The sequence below is a fragment of the Neopelma chrysocephalum genome, unplaced genomic scaffold, assembly GCF_003984885.1.
Source record: "Neopelma chrysocephalum unplaced genomic scaffold, ASM398488v2 Primary Assembly neopelma1_25, whole genome shotgun sequence".
NCBI classification, from domain to species: Eukaryota; Metazoa; Chordata; class Aves; order Passeriformes; family Pipridae; genus Neopelma; species Neopelma chrysocephalum.
Window position 1 is genome coordinate 16,318,903 of NW_020897694.1, and position 18,887 is coordinate 16,337,789.

Here is an 18,887-nt window from a genome sequence, read left to right on the forward strand (position 1 = left end):
TCTACATGGATGCAGCAGGCCACCAAGTAAAGAGAAGGAAACCTAACTATTAGGAGCAAAACAGCAGTAGTATCAAACACATTTTGGGATGTGCAGATACTGCAAACATATAGTTATATATTTGACCAGTAACAGCACATTTAGTCTGATACTGTTTTCCACTAAGAAAGGTAAATGAAAATAGGCACAAAATTACACTGTCAGCATACAAAGGGATGATGCTTTTCACATGGCATATTCCAGCATCAAGTGCATACACTTCTAAATTAATGAACTAAAAGCTTCGTGACTTTTATTTGTGATGTCCCTAACATAAGAGAATTTGTGACTATATATGGGTGTGTAGAGAAGAGATCGAGATGGACATTTTGAGCAAAAACAAACAGAGCAAAGATAAGCACGATTGTTCCAATAAACATCAGACAATTTTGCAATGCATATGCAAGTCTGAACTCTTTTCAACTAGCTATATAAAACCATCCTCCTCAAAAGCTTTGATATTTAGTTCTGAATTGCTTACTTCTTTTTACATCTCTGTTACTTTTTAATAATTGCGACCCCCCAGAAGAAAAAAGGCCAGACATGTTTTTGTAATGAATCAAAATTACAAATATTTTATTGGTAATTTAGTATGTTTACACTGCCTGAACCACAGAAGTTCCTATTTTAAGTGAACACAGAAAAGGAAATATAGAATTATTTTACACAGCTACACAGAACAGTATTAAAAGATCCTTTAAACGTTATTTCAGTTCTTACAACATTCTCTTGCTAAGCCAGCTGTGTGCTGATTAAGAGCTGTTTGGAACACTGAAATGTCACAGCTCACAGCAGATGCTCTGTAACTGTCAAATTTTGCATTTGATTCTCTGAGTTGTATACCAGTGTTTCCATTCAGTTTAGGCAGAATTCAGAGCAGCTGGGGAACTAAAATCAAACTACTCTCTGAAGGCCAAAACTCAGAGTTGTGATGTAGTTTCTTAGAAGTTTTTTTTCATCTTGAGCCATTCTGTATCAACTTGTCAGACCACTGGGACAGATGACTCTTACTCTGTCATACCACTCTCTGCAAGCACATCGAACTCCTATAAAGAAGGCTGTGCCTCTCTGCAGTTGTTATGCTACTCCTGTTTGGGGCTTAGTCTGGGTGTTTTACCCCACAAGCTTATTTTACCCTCTTTTCCCACCTTTCCTAATCAACTCCTTAAAAAAAAAAAAATAGCTTTTTTTAGTTCAAGGTAGCAAATGTCAACTAGGTTTTTCTAAGAGCTATGTTCTATGTTCCTAGTTCTGCTCCAGCTGAATTGAATGGTTAAACATTCACTGATTTCAGTGAATGGAGGCATAGACCTATACTGAGGATCTCAGAAAACACCTGTATTGAGTATGATGATATTTAATCTTAGCTAGAACTGTGTAGGAGCAGAAGTTTTGAAATTTTTCATTACGGGAAATGAGAACATCACTAAAAATACTGCTTTGAATAATACTGAAAAAAGGACAAAAAGTGCACTAATATTTGTATATTTAATTTGTATATTAAAGGGAGCAGGATATATTGTCTTTATTTGCAAAACTTAAATATCTGACTTAGCAGGACTTGTCTTAACAAAGAATTAGTCTAGGAAAAAATGAAAAGTATGTTACACAATTGCCAATACAACAGCTATATTTTAAATAAAAATAACAATAATATAAATGTACAATATTATAATGATATAATTTGATGAAAATAACACTGATCAGTATCAAACTTAGGATTTAACTGATTATCCATCCTTAACAGATGAAATGCATTTCACAGAAACAGATGCAGGTAGGGTGAAGTAAAGTAATATTCACAGCTTACTGTGAGAAAGTTACCGTGAAAGTTAAGGCAAAAATGTAAAGAACAAAACTTAGAATAGAATTATATTTATAAAAGTTCAGCATTATAGCAGTTGAGTGCATTTGCTGCAGAAAGGTGGTAACAGCAACCTAATAGTAAACAACACACATGCTTGCACACAATACTCACACACCCACACACCCATGTGCCCATGGTCAAATGCATGTGCATAGGTCCTCCTCAGCTTGATTATACAAGCATACACTTATTAGCTTTTGATGGGGGCAACACCACAACTGGGGTTCACCTCCCCCGTTATTAGCTGTCTGCGAGGTAGCTGTAGCTACCCAAAGTCAGAAAATCATCTAAGGTAATATCATCAGTCGAACATTTTAATGAAAGCTGGTTTCATCTTGAGCATACTTAAAGCACTTTATTAAAAAATCTGAAGTTAATCAAAATTGGAAAACAAGGTAAAAATCCTTACATGAGAAATTTGGAAATTTAAAATAAAAAAGTTCCTGAGTTTTGATAAATATTTGTATTATAATAAAATACCAAGCCTATTGAAAACATGTCTTTTATAAAAGCATGTTGTATGACAATTTTTCCTGAAAAACTCATGCTTTAGTGCATGAAATATGTTAATAAGTCTTTGGGGACATCTGTAACAAATTAATAGGAAACGAAAAGCCAAAGAATGACCTGTCATGTATGTACAAAATGTGCATTGCTCCTGGCAACACACACCATGTTTACTACAGGCATCTTCATCTTTCTGTTTTCTTACAGGGTCCTGCCCATATCTTAATACTTTACAATTAATTATGTTTCTCTAAACTATTTACAGATGCAGAAACTAATCACACATCTTCTTAAGCCCATAAATATGGAACTAGAGAAGTAGAACATATTTTAAAACAGTATGAAGATGAGCATGCTACATAGTACTGTTCTCTAGAAGTACAGTTCATGAATTATTTTCTTTATTAAGATTTAAATCTAAATGAAAATAGCAGTTCCAATTCTCTCTCTGTTTTCCTTGGTTACATTTTTTTCCACCTGATATTTCTAAAGCATTTTTCCCCTAGACAGTATTTGGATTGCAAAAACAGTTGTAAATTGTTGTAAGTATCTCCAGTAAAGAACCATCAGGCTCTCAAATGCCCACTTTTTACATGGAATACAATCAGTTTGTTTTCAGCTAAAAATAGTTGAAATATCAGCCATTGTTTGTATGTTTCTAGTAGTTACAATTTTTTGATTTTGGTGTATTTTTCTCTCTTTTGCTATGAGTAAACACAAATACTCATACCCACAGCACTGCCAAATGCCCTGAACATGCACAGTGGTTACAGAATGGTATTATAGAATCCTTGGGAGGTTCCTTCTAACAATAATAGGTAAAAACAATCGTCAAAGTAAAATGCACTTTTGACTTTACTGCATCCTTTAATATTTTCAGTAGCTATCTCTATAATATCCCTGATAAAAATTTTACTTTTTTTTACATTTAAACATCTATTAAAAAATATTTAATGCTTTTAAAAAAAAATCACAATAGTTATGGTGGTTAATCTGCTTTATGAAAGATAATACATTGAGTTATATATAATAATGGCTTTGATCCAATTAACTTTATATTATACTACTTAGTAATTACTGTGACTTCAGTTCCTACAACTGTTACAGAGAATACAAATGACTGTTTAATGTACAGGAAGTGGGGATCATTTGGAAGTGCTGATTCAGAAGTACTCAAGTGCTAACAATGACTTGTTCTTTCTATGCTTTTCTTCGCGTTCCATAAATGATGATTTTATAAATGTCCGTGATTTTCAATGTGACACAGTTTTAGGGCAATTTTTTTTCATGCTCTTTTTTTGTGCAAATACAAAACTAGATATTTCTGAATGTTATCATCTTGTTAAAAGTAATTGCCACTTTTACATAAAAAGGCACCAACTTTAATGTAAGAGAATATATCTTTTATGCTTGTTTTATGAAGAGCTGTACTTGTTACTGGAGCGGAAATTATCATATCCGTGATCGTTAGCTTTGAACTTTAAACAGGACTGCCTTTCCTCCAGGGACAACAGATCTTTGGATTGGCACCAGCAACACAAGCATGACTGTTAAAACAAAAGGAATAAACATTTTACATCGCATTGTTTTGCACGTGTGGCAAAACGCACTGAAAAGCTGCCCTTCTTCAGGGGTACAGTAGGAAATGGCAAATATACAAGCTGCTGTTTTGGGATTACAGTGTAAGCAAAGAAATGGGGTTAAACTCTGAGTTGCTCAAATGGCCACTACTAACTACTGGGATGTCCCATTAGCAACCTGAGTGCTGGAGATCAGGAGGAGTTATACTGAGTTATACCTGATAGCAGCTACACAAGTACCCTTTCAAATCTGGTCTGCAATTCTAAATGCACCTGAAAATAAAACTAAGACTCCTTGTCCTTTCTTTGATAATCTTTCTTGGGAAAAAAAAAGTATGAGCATCTATACTTTCTAAGCAAGATGTTGCTATTTAGCTCATTTTTTGAGGTGCAAAAATGAGAAGTAAGTAGAATGATGAAAATCTACATACAATTCATACATTTACTGGGTGTACTTGCAGAACTTTTAATAACCTTTGATGCTACTCTCTGGCCTTTGGGTGCTGGAAGTATTCCTCACACCCACTTACTTCCACGCTCAGGATGCTAGAGACCTCTTATGTGCTCTCAGCTCCAGTGACTCTTTCAGGGAGCCAGCAGCATAGACAGGGAAGACAAGACCAACACTAAAACATCTGCAACATGTGCTGTCACAATTATGTGGGAAATACATTAACATTACTAGATGTAGGGCTGGCTGGCTTCTGGTTGAAAGATATAGCCAATAAGGAATTTACACAGCCAGGTAATAAACCTAGCAGTGGTCAGTGGTTAAATGCTTGTCAAGAAAAGAAAAATCTGAGAATTTGTCAATGTAAGAACTCTGATACAATGTCTGAAGATGGTAAGAGGCCACAAAAAAGTCCAAATCTGGTCATTTTCCAAGCAGACATGAAGGCTGAAGGTCCACATGCAATCTAGAGCCTCAAATCCTGTGTGGAGAATTAGTGCCCGGGTATATTCAGTCAGACCAAGGCAAAACTGTGAACAGGTCTGTCTCATAAAATGTTGGCATTGCAAAGGGACGAGTGGATACTCTCACCCTCTGTCTTACAAAACTGATTTAAGTGCTCAGGAAGGAGGGGGGAACCCAGGGTCAGTGCCCTCCCAATTGGGTTGCAGAGGATATGGCTACGTGAATCTCTGCAGCGCGGTCTGAGTCTGCTTCGTCAGTGCTCTGAAAGTGGCTGAGTGCCAACTTCAGTCAGGAAGTGATGTAGCACTGATTAGCATGGTGCTGAGAGGGTTTATTATACACTCTGCTCTTTTGCTTTCTCTTTTTGTTCCCATTAAACCTTAATTCCTTTCTATGTAGGAATTAAGCAGGACGGAGAGAACACTTACCACAACCCAGTTAAAATTTCAACTCAAATTTAATGAACATTTGAAACAGTTTGTTCATGTTAGGGAATGAATTTTACTGCTGACAAAAGGAGCAGCTCCCAGCAGCCTCTTACCTTAAAGCAGTTTTGGAATCTTTTGCTCACCAAATACAGGGCTATCGGATTGATGCAGGAATTCAGTGAAGCCATGTTAATACCGATGTAGTCCATCACAAGAAAAAAGCTGTGTGGAAATTAAAGTGAGACACTTCTCTTAAAAAGCTTAGTAGAGGTTTACAACTATGAAAATTGGTCTCAGCTTCACTCAATCGAGATTAACTACTAAATGTAATAGTAAGGAGGCTTAAATCAGCAGGATTAGCTCATGGTGATAACAGTTGTGCTCAACATTAAAGTCTGAATCGGTAGACTGTTCTCATGAAAGTAAATTCAGAAGATCCAACCACCTTAACTTGTGGAAGAAAATGTACATGAAGTTTTTCTGCACAAACTGAATCCTAGCTGTTCTGTTGAAAGGGAAAACAGGGATAGAAATCCCTCTTCTACTCTCAAGACAGCAGTACATTCCCAAAAAGGATCAGGAGTAAGACAAGGAAAAGTGAGGGAGTTTCTCACAACTTTCTTTCTGTGCTACTGGAGTGAAAGCAGAGGTTCCTGGATGAAGAAGCAGGGACAACTTTAGACACACAGAGTAAGTTAGTTCATTAGGATATCCAGATATGCATATGGAGAATGCCAGCATGTTTAAGCATTTTATTTTTGTAGTCTCACCTTAAAAGTTCACATCTGTTGGGGTCCTTCTGATCATAAATAGTGAGTTTTAATATTCTGCTTAAGTGAAGTGGAAGCCAACACAAGGCAAAAACAAGTACCAGACAGAACACAGTTTTGGCCACCTCACGTCTCTGAGAAAGAAAATTGGACAGAATAGTGTTATAGTTTCTAATTCTCTCTGGATTGTTGTTGTTTTCTAATGTCCAAATGTTTCATAAACAAGATAAAAAAGCTTATCAAAATAGGAGTTAAGAGAACATCAAATACCTTATTTTCTTGGAATATGTACTTAATCTTTTCTATTGTTTTAGATGTCTTGCACTGATTCACTGTCTCTTACTTCAAAAAGTATGAGTAATAATACGAAAAACCAAGGTCATGAAAACAGTAATTTAAATTAAAATTAAGAACATATTTGTCTTTCCAATCACTTTCAAATACCAGTTTGTTTTCAATTGCATTTTCTTGTGCTTTGATCTCAGGTCTTTTTTTAAGTGCCCCAAGAAATTTCAATTACAGCTTTAACAAGGTAAGAGGAAAGGAGCATATATATGCATTATAGTACAACTGTAGTTTAATTCTAGTGATGTATGATGTTTGTGTCTGATGCACTAATAACTTGGAATGTATGTTGGAATGTGTTTTGTTCTGCTAACATTTACTGCTAACCTCACTAGAGTTTAGCAAGAACTTGCTTCAAAATAATTAACAGTTTCATAGCACCACCTTCTAGACTATAGCATACCTTCAGTTTGCATTACAAAATACCCAGCTCTAATTATTGTAAAGAAGAAATAAAAGCTACAAAACCTGAACCATTAAAATCAAACAAGAAAGAACAAATTCTGTAACTGTCAGTTAAAATCTTAGGTTTCTGAGGGCTCTGATGCATACATATGTATATGAGTTCAGCAGCACCACTACTAGGAAACTTCTCTTTACTAGTAATCATACAGGAAGAGAAAAATGATGTGTCAGTAAGTCAGTAAAGGCATTATTGTTATCCTGTCTACAGTCAGCAGAGTTGTCAGGGATAAATGTTTACCTGTTTTAAGTGGTCATTTAAAGCAATCTGCATCCCACTTTTCTTTCGTAACATCTCACAAGTCATGAGAGTATAGAAAAATGCCGTGATAGCCAGTGGCAAACAGAAGTAAAAGCTGAACAGCCACCAGTCTTTAGCTTGCTTGTAAAACTAAAATGAAAAAGAATCAAAGCAAAAACATTGTTAGGAGTTGAATGCTGAGCGTTTTGCTAAGTGTGCTATAACTAGTTCATCAGTCTGTCCTGAAAAGCATCTCTGTAAGGTGTACATTACAGATGAGAAAACAGGTCAAGACAGTAATATGTTCACAGTCCACAAAAAGTCAAACGTTTCTGAATGCTCTTTTTAAACCAATATATTTAAGAAATGCCAGTATTTCATATGAATGATCTTTTTTTAACCAATATACTTCAGAAATGTCAGTATTTCATTTAAGTATTATATTCACCTACATGTCACATACACCTGTGCACATTACAATCCACACAACACTGAGAAGATCCAAGGAAGTGCTCCAGAGATTTTATATATGTCAGTGTCTTACCATCATAAAGGATGTTTTCTGTGTGGGGTGGAGCAAGCAGATTCTAAGATCCTTTCCCCTATACTCCATCGTAATCATGTCAAATGCAATAGCTTCTGGAACAGCCAGTATCACTGATATAATCCAGATCAGTACAATTTCAACAGCAGTCCACTTCGGCACTCCAATTCCTTTAATGCGACTCCAAGAAGCAACTGCTCGGTACCTGAAGCAATAGCACACATTTACAAAATATAAATATGAGAAAACCACCCTGATTTAATGGCTTAAACTCATCTTACTTCTATTATATTAGCTGAGTGGAAAGGTGAATTTGAGCCAGTGCCCGTATAGAAAGGAAATTATAGAGTTTGATGAAAAATGGGTCTCACCTATCTATACTGAGGGCACACAAACTCAACACTGTGATGCCCACCGATGCCTTTTGAATGAAAGGTACTAATTTGCACATTTCCACACCAAAGGGCCAGTCCTCTGCAAGTAGCTGTGAAAAGAAAACAACAATTAAAGGTGAAATATTAAAAAAAAAAATCCCCAAACTGAAACATGGAGTTTTGTCTAGACTGTTTTTCTTTTCCACCATGTCTTGCCCTATGAAGACACGCTGAGTTGGGTTTGTTCAGACTGGAGAAGAGAAGGTTGTGGGGAGACCTTGTAGCAACTTTTCTGTACCTAAAGGGGGACTGAAAGAAGGCTGCGGAGGGACTTTGGATAAGGGCATGTAGTGATAGGATAAGGGGGAATGGCTTTAAACTATGAGGGTAGGTTTAAGTTAGATGTTAGGAAGAAATTCTTTACTGTGAGGGTGGTGAGGCACTGGAACAGGTTGTTCAGAGATATTGTGGATGCCCCATTCCTGGAAGTGTTCAAAACCAGGTTAGACAGGCCATTGAGCAACCTGGTCTAGTGGAAGATGTCCCTGCCCATGGCAGAGCATTGAAACTAGAAGACCTTTAAGGTCCCTTCCAACTCAAACCATTCTATGATTCTATGTAAAACTTAGTCAAGAAGAACCTTTTCACAAGGGACTCTCTGAGGTTTGTGTCCTAAAAACTAGACAATAGCTTCAGAGTTACTCCTTGGCGGGGCAAGGATATGAATTAAGGCTTAGTCCTGACTTCTTAAGCCCACAAACTCCACTCTTTTTGCTTTTATCTTCATCATCTCAGTTTGATGCACCTGAGCAGGTGAAGATCTTCCTCATGTGGATTGGCTTTATCTCCCCTGAGTGTTCATTGCTTTTCATACATGTTCCAAGTAACTCATCATTTACTAGAAATACAGAAAATTACTTCAGGGTGATCAGAACAGGGACAAAGCCAAAAAGTGCACATCTGGAGTGGGATTTATTTGAAGCTTAGTGTCTAGGCTCCATCAGCTGAGAAATCAGGCAACAATGGAAAGAAAATGTATCCCCCATAGTTTTTAGCTGATCATCTGATAACAAACAAAGGGGCCCACTGGACACACAGGGAGCCTAAACAGCTAGTTTGATCTAAATGTTTCACAGCAGGTAAAGACAGACCAGATGAATCTCTCACTAAAGATCTTTATTGACCAGTTTTCCAATGATTCTGTATTCCAATACCAAAAGGACTATCTGCACATTCAACATACCTATAAGTGCAAGGGAATAAAAAACCAGCACAATGAATTTCAGGTTGGTTCAATTACAGTTTGAGTCATACACTTTAATGGAAATCTTGTCACATACCCAACTGTACATTTTATGTGATTTAGGAGACAAGACTTACTGGACACAGAAAGCACCTTCCTCACAGCTGATGCTATGGACTGTTTGACTGTAGCTTCAGTTTAGAAGTATTTAATCTTTGAACTCTGCTGTGAGCTGCTCTAATGGCTCAAATACACCACAGCAGCAGCCAAATCTTCCAGGTTTCATAAAAACAAGACTCTCCAGAACAAGGGTTATGCCAAGAAATAGATGCAATTGTTATACATAAGAGTAAGGTTTCTGAGTTTCTGTAATTAGTTAATCTAAGCCCATTTATGTTTTCATTACTTTCTTCAAATGAGGCCTTTTGGATCTGCTGCAGATAGAGGGCTACAAAATGCAAAAGGAAAGGGAGAAGGATGATGACTACACAAAAGAGTCTTTCCCTTGGCTCAGGTCTCTTCAAACATCTCATTTAACAGTGTTGTAAGAAAAGAAGAAATAGCTCATCATACTGTGTAGATTTTGCTGGGGACCAAAATGAGGGTACGAATGCTCTACTGACCATTCTGGACAGGCTGGATTGATGGGCCAAGGCCAACTGTATGAAGTTCTACAAGACCAAGTGGCAAGTCCTGCCCTTGGGTCACAACAGCCCCATGCAGCACTACAGCCCTGGGGAACAGTACCTGACTGGAAAGTGGCTGGAAAGATCTGGCAGAAAAGGACATGGGGGTGCTCGTCAACAGCCGGCTGAACACAAGCCAGCAGTATGCCCAGGTGGTCAAGAAGCCCAAAGGCATCCTGGTTTGTATCAGAAGGACTAGAGCACTAATCATCCCTCTGTACTCAGCCTGGTGAAGCTGCACCTCAAGTCCTGTGTCAAGTTCTGGACTCCTCACAACAAGAAGGACATTGAGGTGCTGGAGCATGTCCAGAGAAAGGCAATGGAGCTGGTGAAGGGTCTAGAGAGTAAGTTATATGAGGAGTGGGTGAGGGAGCTGGGGTTGTTTAGCCTGGAGAAAAGGAGGCTTCGGTGAGACCTTATTGCTCTCTACAACTATCTGAAAGGAGGCTGTAGTGAGTTGGGGGTTGGTCTCTTCTCCAAGTAAGAAGCAACAGGAGAAGAGGAAGTGGCCTCAAGTTGCACTAGGGAAGGTTTAGATTGGGTATTCAGAAAAATTTCTTTGCTGAAAGGGTTGTCAGGCTTTGGAACAGGTTGCCTAGGAAAGCATTCAAAAAACGCGTACATGTGGCACTTGGGGACATGGTTTAGTGGAGAACCTAGTAGTGCAAGGTTGATGGTTGGACTTAATGGTCTTAGGGGTCTTTTCCAACCTTAACAATTCCATGATTCTGTAATTGAAGACGGACACAGAGTTGGCTGCTCACATCGGTTTGGTTCAGCAAAGTCCTTATGCACAAATAACATATGCATTTAAGGATAAACACTTACATGGTCCACAAGAGTTTTTTGAAAAGCCCTGACATAATTTAAATATGATTTTATTTGAACATAAAGGGAGTTAAGTACATTTCATGACAATGGGCTTTTGGAAATCTGTGAAGTGCCCACCAGTATTTTCAGATACCAGAATGCCTCCAAATACCTGCTTTAGCCCTGCGCTGTGATGGAGTGTTTAAAAGAACAGCAGAGAAACTGCAACATGGCCCAGCTTTGATTTATTTCCTCAATGATCTACTTAAGTAAGACAAAGAACATGATGCCTCTGTAGAAATGAACCAGAAAGATAAATTCTAAGGATTTATGTTTCTTGAGAATTTTATGGAAAGTAATAAAGCAGCAGAAGCAGGGATGAGGTTGTAATAACTATAAAGTATCTTTTTCTTATGTGATGTGGGAAAATAACTCAGTCTGCAATTTTCAGTAAAGTCTCTCCCTGACACTTCTCCTGAATTGCTGTGAGGGGGTGACAGTAACAATCACTATTAAAACTGCAACGTGAATAATTACAGGTGTTCTAAATGTACACTCTACAGAATCAAATGACACCTGGACTAATTTAATTTATATAAATCAGGTAGTGAACCTCCAGCCTATCACATCTAGTTGCTCTAGAAATCAAGGACTAGGTAGCAAGTATATTGTATACTTGTTTATGGTACCTCTTGTACATGTGTGTATATTAGACAAGAGATGACTCATTAAAAAAGCACTTCAAAAGTAAAATATTTCTTTTCTTTGTAATTTAAATTCAGAACTTCGGTCAAATCTCTGTTGGTAGATTCTGTTGAAAACTTTTATCTACATCTAGCTGGTGTACATGCAAGACAGTCCCTGTCTCTCTTCCCTAAAATCGCAACGGTTCAGCCATATGTTGGAGATTTCCCTGAACTTATCTCTCAGGTGCAGACAGTCACACCTGTGCTCCAAGCTGACTGGATTGGAGCCAGCTCCAGTCTGGGACCCATGCAGCTGGATTATAAAGGGGTGGCACATGAGTGAACACATTCTACTGAGAGAAAGGATGCCTGGGTTTAGCATAACATCAAAATATTACTTGCATTCAGCCAGCTTAAATCAGGGCAAAATGGACATGCAGCTGTCTGCAGCGCACTGGGAAAACATGTCCTTTATCTCTTGCAGCTGACGGATTGTGAAATTTGAGCATTTTAATGCATGTCACAAGTTTCTCTACCATGGAATTGCAAACAGTTAATGATATGCTTTACACCAAAAGCTTGAAAACATTAAGAAAGTAAAAGGAAAAAAAAGTAGAATGTTTTAATTGTTGAACTGTGTTTCCTTGGTTTCTGTTTGTATTGCTGTCTCCTCCAAACACTGCCTTAAAGTACAGTGAAGATCCAATGTAAAGTATTCAGGAGCATCACATTTGTGGACAAGAGCAATGATTATTCTTAGTGAAGTAAAGATGTAGTGTATTGCAATTTTGTATGAGTAAAATGATTTTCTTATGATTCACAATAGGGTAGCTGTAAAAACAGTGTCATTTTACAAATGATAAACAACTTAGAGCCATGAGATGAGATACTGCCAAGTGGCAGCAAAGAGGAAAATAATGTTGTGTTTTCATCAGTAAAATGCCAAGAGAAGTCTACCACTGGCTATATTCTGAGTGACCTTTTCCAGTTTCAAAATTATGTGAAATCATACTTGAAAGAATCAATATATCTGATGCACTCCTAATCAACACTTTCTCAGATCAGACAGATCTGAGCCTAAGCTGATACACAAGCTGTACAGCTAAGAAAGTAGCCCCAAGAGATGTTGTGACTCAGAGAGACAGACACCTGTGAATCACAATTCCTGCTCTGCTTCCTCTTGGTTGTGTAAGAACTGAAAGATGTTCACAATGTGCTGCTGGAACACACCAGCATGCAAGCACGATATGCTGCTCTCGAGGGTTCAGCTGCTGTGGTCACCAGCCAGAAGGCTGACACCATGGCTCCAACTGGTGACCCGCTGCAGTTGAGCAGGAAGAAGTGGCAAAGCGTGCAAATATTTACGTCAGTGTTCTAGTCCTGAGCAATGAATGCACATGGGAAATGCAGGGCAGGAATTCATATTTCCTCCTAGCTGTGTGCTCACAGCAAGTCCAGTTCACAGAAGAGTAGGATGTGATTTTCATCACTATGAACTGCACTTACAAGGGAAATCAGATATGCAATGGTGCACCTAATTCACAAGCAACAGTTTTTCAATATATCTATGAAATGATTAGCAAATTTTCACCTGATTTTTAAAATTTTTTTGACATGAGGAAGTCATGCAGATAAAGTATTTTTCAGTATTTTATAGGAGCGTTTTTCAAAACAGAAAATTTGCCCAGGAAATTGAGCTTACGGTAACAGATAAGTCACACAACATTACAAAACTTATTAATATTCAGCTATAATTATGTTAGGGTGAGGATCTTCCCTCTAGACAAGAACATGTATTTCCTGCTTTCTAGTTAAGCTAACTTATCGGTCCAATACACTGTAATTCTTAATATGAGGCATGCAATTAGTTTATTTTTATTAGTAATTTCTGCTTAGAAACTTCATTTAAAAATACTTCATTACGATAAAGTAACACTATAAGACATCTTGAAAATTACAGAAACCTCATAATGTGTTGTCAAAACATTTCTGCAATTTCACAACCCCAGTGAACAGACTGCATCAAAAGTAACCGCTTAGAAAGCAATGCTGCTGTCAGACTGGGATACCTAAACACAGGGTAGAAGCAAAAACTGAATCAGATGAAAACTTTTGAAATTTGTCACATGTATCTTTTAAGTGAATGTACACACAACAAATGTATACATAATGAAAAAACTACTCTAAGTTTACAAATCTATGTTAGCATCATTTAACTTATTTCAGTTTGGAGATCCATCATGAAAATTACGTACGTGTACTTCTAACAACATTCAGACATTTCCAGTAGTCCATATATCTGACTTCAGAGTAGATTGTTCCCACATAACTACAGAACTAAGTTACCATGCCATTGCCTGCAGAGTCCAAACAGGTTCCTCCACTGGACAATTCAGATCCTTTTTAAGTGCCTATAAACTGCACTTGTTCACCAAACAAACTTCTAGCTTGATATGGCCAGATATCAATAAAATTTGCATAAGAAATTCTGAGATTAACTTTGCAAGATTCCAAGTAAGTGGTTCAGAGGTTGAAATAAAGGAAATGATACATTTCTCCCAATTAAATGGCTGTTATCTTTAACATCAAAAGACCCAGTGGCCAAGAGTTCTCATATGGAATATTAGATACGTTTTCTAAAGACAAGCACCTTGATTTTTTTTTTTTTGAAAGTTAGGCAAGAGTTGGCTTTATCATGATGCAGGTAATTGCATTACAAGAGTTAGTAAGGTCACCACAAACAAATTTCCATGGAAATTTTGCCTTTTTCAGAGCATTGCTGGATTAACAAAGGAGCCAGTTTGCATCTGCATGGGATATAGAGTCCCTAATCTGGTCTTTCTTGTATTTCCAGTGCTTGATAATGCTACATGTTAACCATAGTTTTTATGTAATCCTTAGAACACATTCCTGAAAAGAAATCAGTGCCTACAAAGCTGAGTCTGGCCTTTGATCACTAGCTTGGATAAAGACCAGATTTTTTTACTTCCCTGGAAATTTTTTTATCCATTTTTCTATTGTGCTCTGAGAAAAAGGAACCTATGACAATATTACCAGGCAGATATTTTTCCTCAGTCATCTGTATCATAGCAAGTTGACAGAGTTCAGAAAGCCACACAATAATATGCAGAGGATAGGTTGTTTTCGTTGTTAAAAATCCATGGGATATGACAATAAATTGGATTTAACATGAGAGAATAAATATCACAAAATGAGACAGTGAGGTGTTGTTTATGTATCAAAAGAGAAAGCATGTTTCTGTGCTGTTTATTATGGTTTTTTAAGTCTATGAGAGGCAAAGCTAATGTATGTTTGGAATTTTCAGTCCTGATGTTTTAGTACCTTATACATGGCACTTAGCAACTTTATTGACTTGGAAAACTGAGCATAAGCCTCCCAGAACTGCAGACCTGTATTGTCAGGTGTACAAGCCACCGTTGTCTTGTCTTCCAAAGATTAAGTGCAGAGAAGGACATAAAAAGCTCACTGACCACCTACTCTTTCCTTCTGCTCCTTAATTGCTGTTTAAGGCCTCAAATTAACAAAGACATGCTAACTTAGTCTGTTTAGTGCAGCAGTTGACCAGGTACAGGACCAGCTGCACATCCAATTAGTAACAATCTTGCAAAATATCTATAATGCCACTACATACTGCAGAACGATTGTCTCAGACTTGTCTACTTACCATTCTGCAGTTTGGAGGTTCAGCCAAAGCCAAACCACTTACCAATGCTGAAAAGTTCTGCCAGGTTCTGCATGCCGGAACTGAACGCCCCTCAAGCCCTCATTTCATACCCAGTTGCCTGACTGTGTGACAGATTCCAGATACTTTGCATTTTCTACTGAAAGTATTGATTGATATTCAAATTTATGATGTGCAATGGGCTAATAAGCATCTTATGCATTGGACTGCATTTGCCTCACAATCTAGATAACACCTGCTTTTCTTTAGATATCCTTGATTTAAGAGACATCAATTTTCATTTGTGTGGTTTTTTTCCAGCTACTTACATATTTACTTATGTAGTCACAGGGGATATCTTTTGCAGTTATCACTTTTAATACCTAATAAAAAGCTGCTTCTGGTGTGGATTCTGGATTGTTTCCTATGGGTCTGTCTGGAAAGCATTCACAGACACTTTCACACTTTCTAGGACAAGTGTTGTGGAGTGAACTGCTGGCATTTTATTAACACAAGAAATTCTCTCACTCTCTTTTTCATGCAGTTGCCTAACTGAGGACCTGGCAATTCTACCCCTGGATCTGTTTCATCCCATCTTAAATGGTTTCAAATTGCAACTTACAACTGTTAAGCATACTTGATTTACTAACCAAGCTTTTGCTTCCCATACTGCTGTGTGATAACAGCTAGTTTTTGATTGCATTATTGTATTTTCCCTCAAAATGTTGCTCTGAGGATGGAATTAAATGGGATGTGGAATCGATAAAAAGTTAACAACTCAAACCACACTCAAACTCTTGATTAAATAAACCCAGTATCTACTGGGGAGGGGTTGTTTGTTTTTGTAAACTTACATTTATTCAAAAGTCCTGTCTTAAAACAGTAAATATTTAATTCATTATTATAAGGGATAATATAAATTGATTATGGGCTCTTCATTAAGATGAGTAGCAGCATGGTAGATTTAGAACCTGAGAACTACTGTGCAGCTCCTAGCATTATGAACAGCACCATAAAAATCCTGGTGTAATATTTATCGGTTTGCAATCTGACCTTTTATTCCTCCCACTCAAACCTACTCATAAGGATATACTTGATGACATTCAATAGAGATAAAAACTGAGGTATATTATTGCATGCTACCAGTAATTAAATTTTGAGATAGTATCACTGAGATTGCAGTCTTGTACTGAGCAGCTGTTATTGATATAAACTTTTTGATTTTTCTGAGAATAGGTGTAAAAAAACATTTTGTTCAGTGTATGTTATTACAAAAACACATTTTTAAAGCATGTTAAGGGTTTTTTGTTTTCCACCCTCGAGAAGAGTCACTCCTCTATCAAGAACTAAGATAAACAGTATAAATAAATATATAATACGTAAACAGTATAGTATAAAAACATTGAACTTTAAATCTAAGAACTGTCACGTAATCCAAATTAACTGGCTCATGAATTTAACACAGTGATGACATTCCCTGCTTTGTAATACTTCAATACTTTAAAAGGCTGAAGATAAATGATTCTTCTATTTCAGCAGCTTCTGAGAGTAATCATTATGGATTCAAAACCTAACCCTTTGACTTGGCTTTCTAAAGCTAAAAATAACAATTCCCAGTTTACAATCATGCATACAAAACTAAGAGAAGATGACAGATGAAGGCTATTTTGTCCACTTTACGAAGTAACTGATAGGTGCTTAGGGACCCAGACTGTAAACTTTCAAAGCAGGAGCTATGTTATTTCCAGTATCTCTCGCAAGAGTACTGATTGCAGCTAGATGCTGGATTCAACTTCCCAACTTATTCCTAAGGATAAATGGACTGCACAAGCTGGGTAGACAAGAAAGGGGTTGTATTCCTTCCATGGCAAGTCTTATTGTCTTCTTATTACGTCAACGGACAGACTAATGAAGGTGCAAGAGGAGCAAGCTCCCTTTCGGCTGCCCATGGTGCAACACTGGCGAAGGGGGAAAAGCGTTCACGGCTCAGAAAACCATCGTACCTCCCAACCGCTAGATGCACAAAACCGCTCAGCTGAACTATCTTGGTTTCTTTGAAAAACCCCCATGCCAAAACCGACTGTACAGACGTGAAGTATCATGACCAAGCCTGCAGCAGCTGAGCAGGAAGGACCGAGCGGTACCCACAGGAAAGGAGCTTCTGTCTCCCCTCCAGTCTTTGAGGGAAAAGAAGGAAGAGACAAACGCACTGCGCATTTATCTATTGCATTTATTTTCTTTATCCCTGGGACAGCACCTGTTTCTAGGTGATTTTCAGAGCCTGGCCACCCCCATTCTGACCCATTCCCAGCCTGGAACGCTGAGAGGGATGGGACTGGGGCACAGAGAGGGTGCCATTTGCGACAAAATCTGACCAAAATACCACCTTCGGGCGGTATTTGGCGTGAGGCGAAGTACAAGGATGACTCCTAGACAGGAAGGGACGCGTCTCCCCGCGGCGTGACCACCGCACCCCTGCACCCGCTCCCGAATCCATCCGCGACCCCTCCTCACCTTGTAGACATTGATGGGGATGTCGATGATGATGTGGAGCAGGTCGCCCAAGGCCAGGCTGGCGATAAGAATGTTGGGGCCGTTCCTCATGCACTTGTTCTTGTAGATGATCCGCAGCAGCGTGGAGTTGCCGATGATGCCCAGGACGAAGACCAGGCAGGACACCACCGTGTTGATGTACTTGAAAGTCTCCTTGATCTCCGTCTGCCCCGTGCACATGGGGGGCGAGGCAGGGCGCGGCCGCCCCCCAGCCGCCCGCCCGCCCTTGGGCAGCGCGGCCGGGCGGGACGAGTTATGCTCGGCGCCCCGCACTACGGGGACCCCGGCCGTCGGGGCCGCGGCGTCGGCCGCAGCCGGAGCGCTCTGCCTGCCCGGGCCCGGCCGGCGCAGGGAGCCGTCGCCCTCGGCGGCGGCGTGGCAGCTGAGGAGCAGCAAGAGGAGAAGGAGGGCGGCGGGCATGGCTCCGAAGCACGGCCGATTCCCCGCCGGGCGCCCGCCGCCGTCAGCGCCGACCTGCGCGGAGAGACGGGACAGGGCGTCAGTTGTGGGGACACCGCGCCCGCCGCTCGCCGCCACCGCCCGGGGCCGAGCCGGGGCTCTGCCTGTCCCCGGGCGGTGGCGGCAGTGCGGGGATGCAGCCGGCAGGGCAGCGCCGGGGCGAGCAGCCCCCTCCGGCTGGACCGCCTCGGTGTCGCCCCGCTGTGTGCCCCGCTCCTCTCCCGCTCACCTCGCCCAGCAGAGCCGAGTCGATCCTCCCCGCCCGCCGGCCAAGCGAGGGAAACGCGCTCCGCCGGCTGTCGCCGCGCTCCGCGCCTCGGCTGTCTGTCTGTCCCCGCCCGGGCCGGCTGCCGCCGCTCGACAGCGATTCCCAGGGAGCTCCCCGCCGAGGAGGCGTGAGGGACGGGTGCTTGCGGCAGAGCCCGGGGGCCGTCAGCCGCACACCAGACCCCGTGGCTAAAGCCGCGCCGGCGGGGCAGGGCCCCCCCCCTTTTCTAAAACATTCAGCCGCATCTGGCCCATCAGTCACAGCCAGACCCCACCCGCGCCCTCCCCCCCCCCCGGGGCCCGGCCCCCCCCCCCCCCCCCCCCCGCCCGCCAGCCCTCCCAGCTTGCCATCATAGCGGTCAGGAGTGCCCCCCGGGTCGGAGGGCTCTCCACCTCGGTACCGACCGGACGACATGCCCTGAGACCTG

The 18,887-nt window shown here is 40.2% G+C and overlaps 1 protein-coding gene across 1 annotated transcript; it reads right to left on the bottom strand.

Annotated features, from left to right (window-relative positions):
• Window positions 1-591: 591 nt before the first annotated feature.
• On the bottom strand, window positions 592-18,660 carry EDNRB (endothelin receptor type B). The gene is made up of 8 exons (XM_027674597.1): window positions 18,422-18,660; window positions 17,695-18,207; window positions 8,071-8,183; window positions 7,700-7,904; window positions 7,156-7,305; window positions 6,108-6,241; window positions 5,451-5,559; window positions 592-3,960 (listed from the first exon to the last, which is right to left on the bottom strand). The coding sequence occupies exons 2-8, from the start codon at window positions 18,151-18,153 to the stop codon at window positions 3,829-3,831; spliced, it is 1,302 nt and encodes a 433-aa protein (XP_027530398.1). The 5' UTR covers window positions 18,154-18,207; window positions 18,422-18,660; the 3' UTR covers window positions 592-3,828.
• Window positions 18,661-18,887: the final 227 nt, after the last annotated feature.

Excerpts from the sequence above, each read along its gene's own strand:
- EDNRB (XM_027674597.1), bottom strand. The coding sequence starts at position 18,153 with ATGCCCGCCGCCCTCCTTCTCCTCTTGCTGCTCCTCAGCTGCCACGCC. Across the intron at positions 8,184-17,694 it reads TCCCCATCAATGTCTACAAG|CTACTTGCAGAGGACTGGCC; the intron begins GTGAGGAGGGGT and ends TTCTTTTCACAG. Across the intron at positions 7,905-8,070 it reads TGTGCCCTCAGTATAGATAG|GTACCGAGCAGTTGCTTCTT; the intron begins GTGAGACCCATT and ends CTATTGCTTCAG.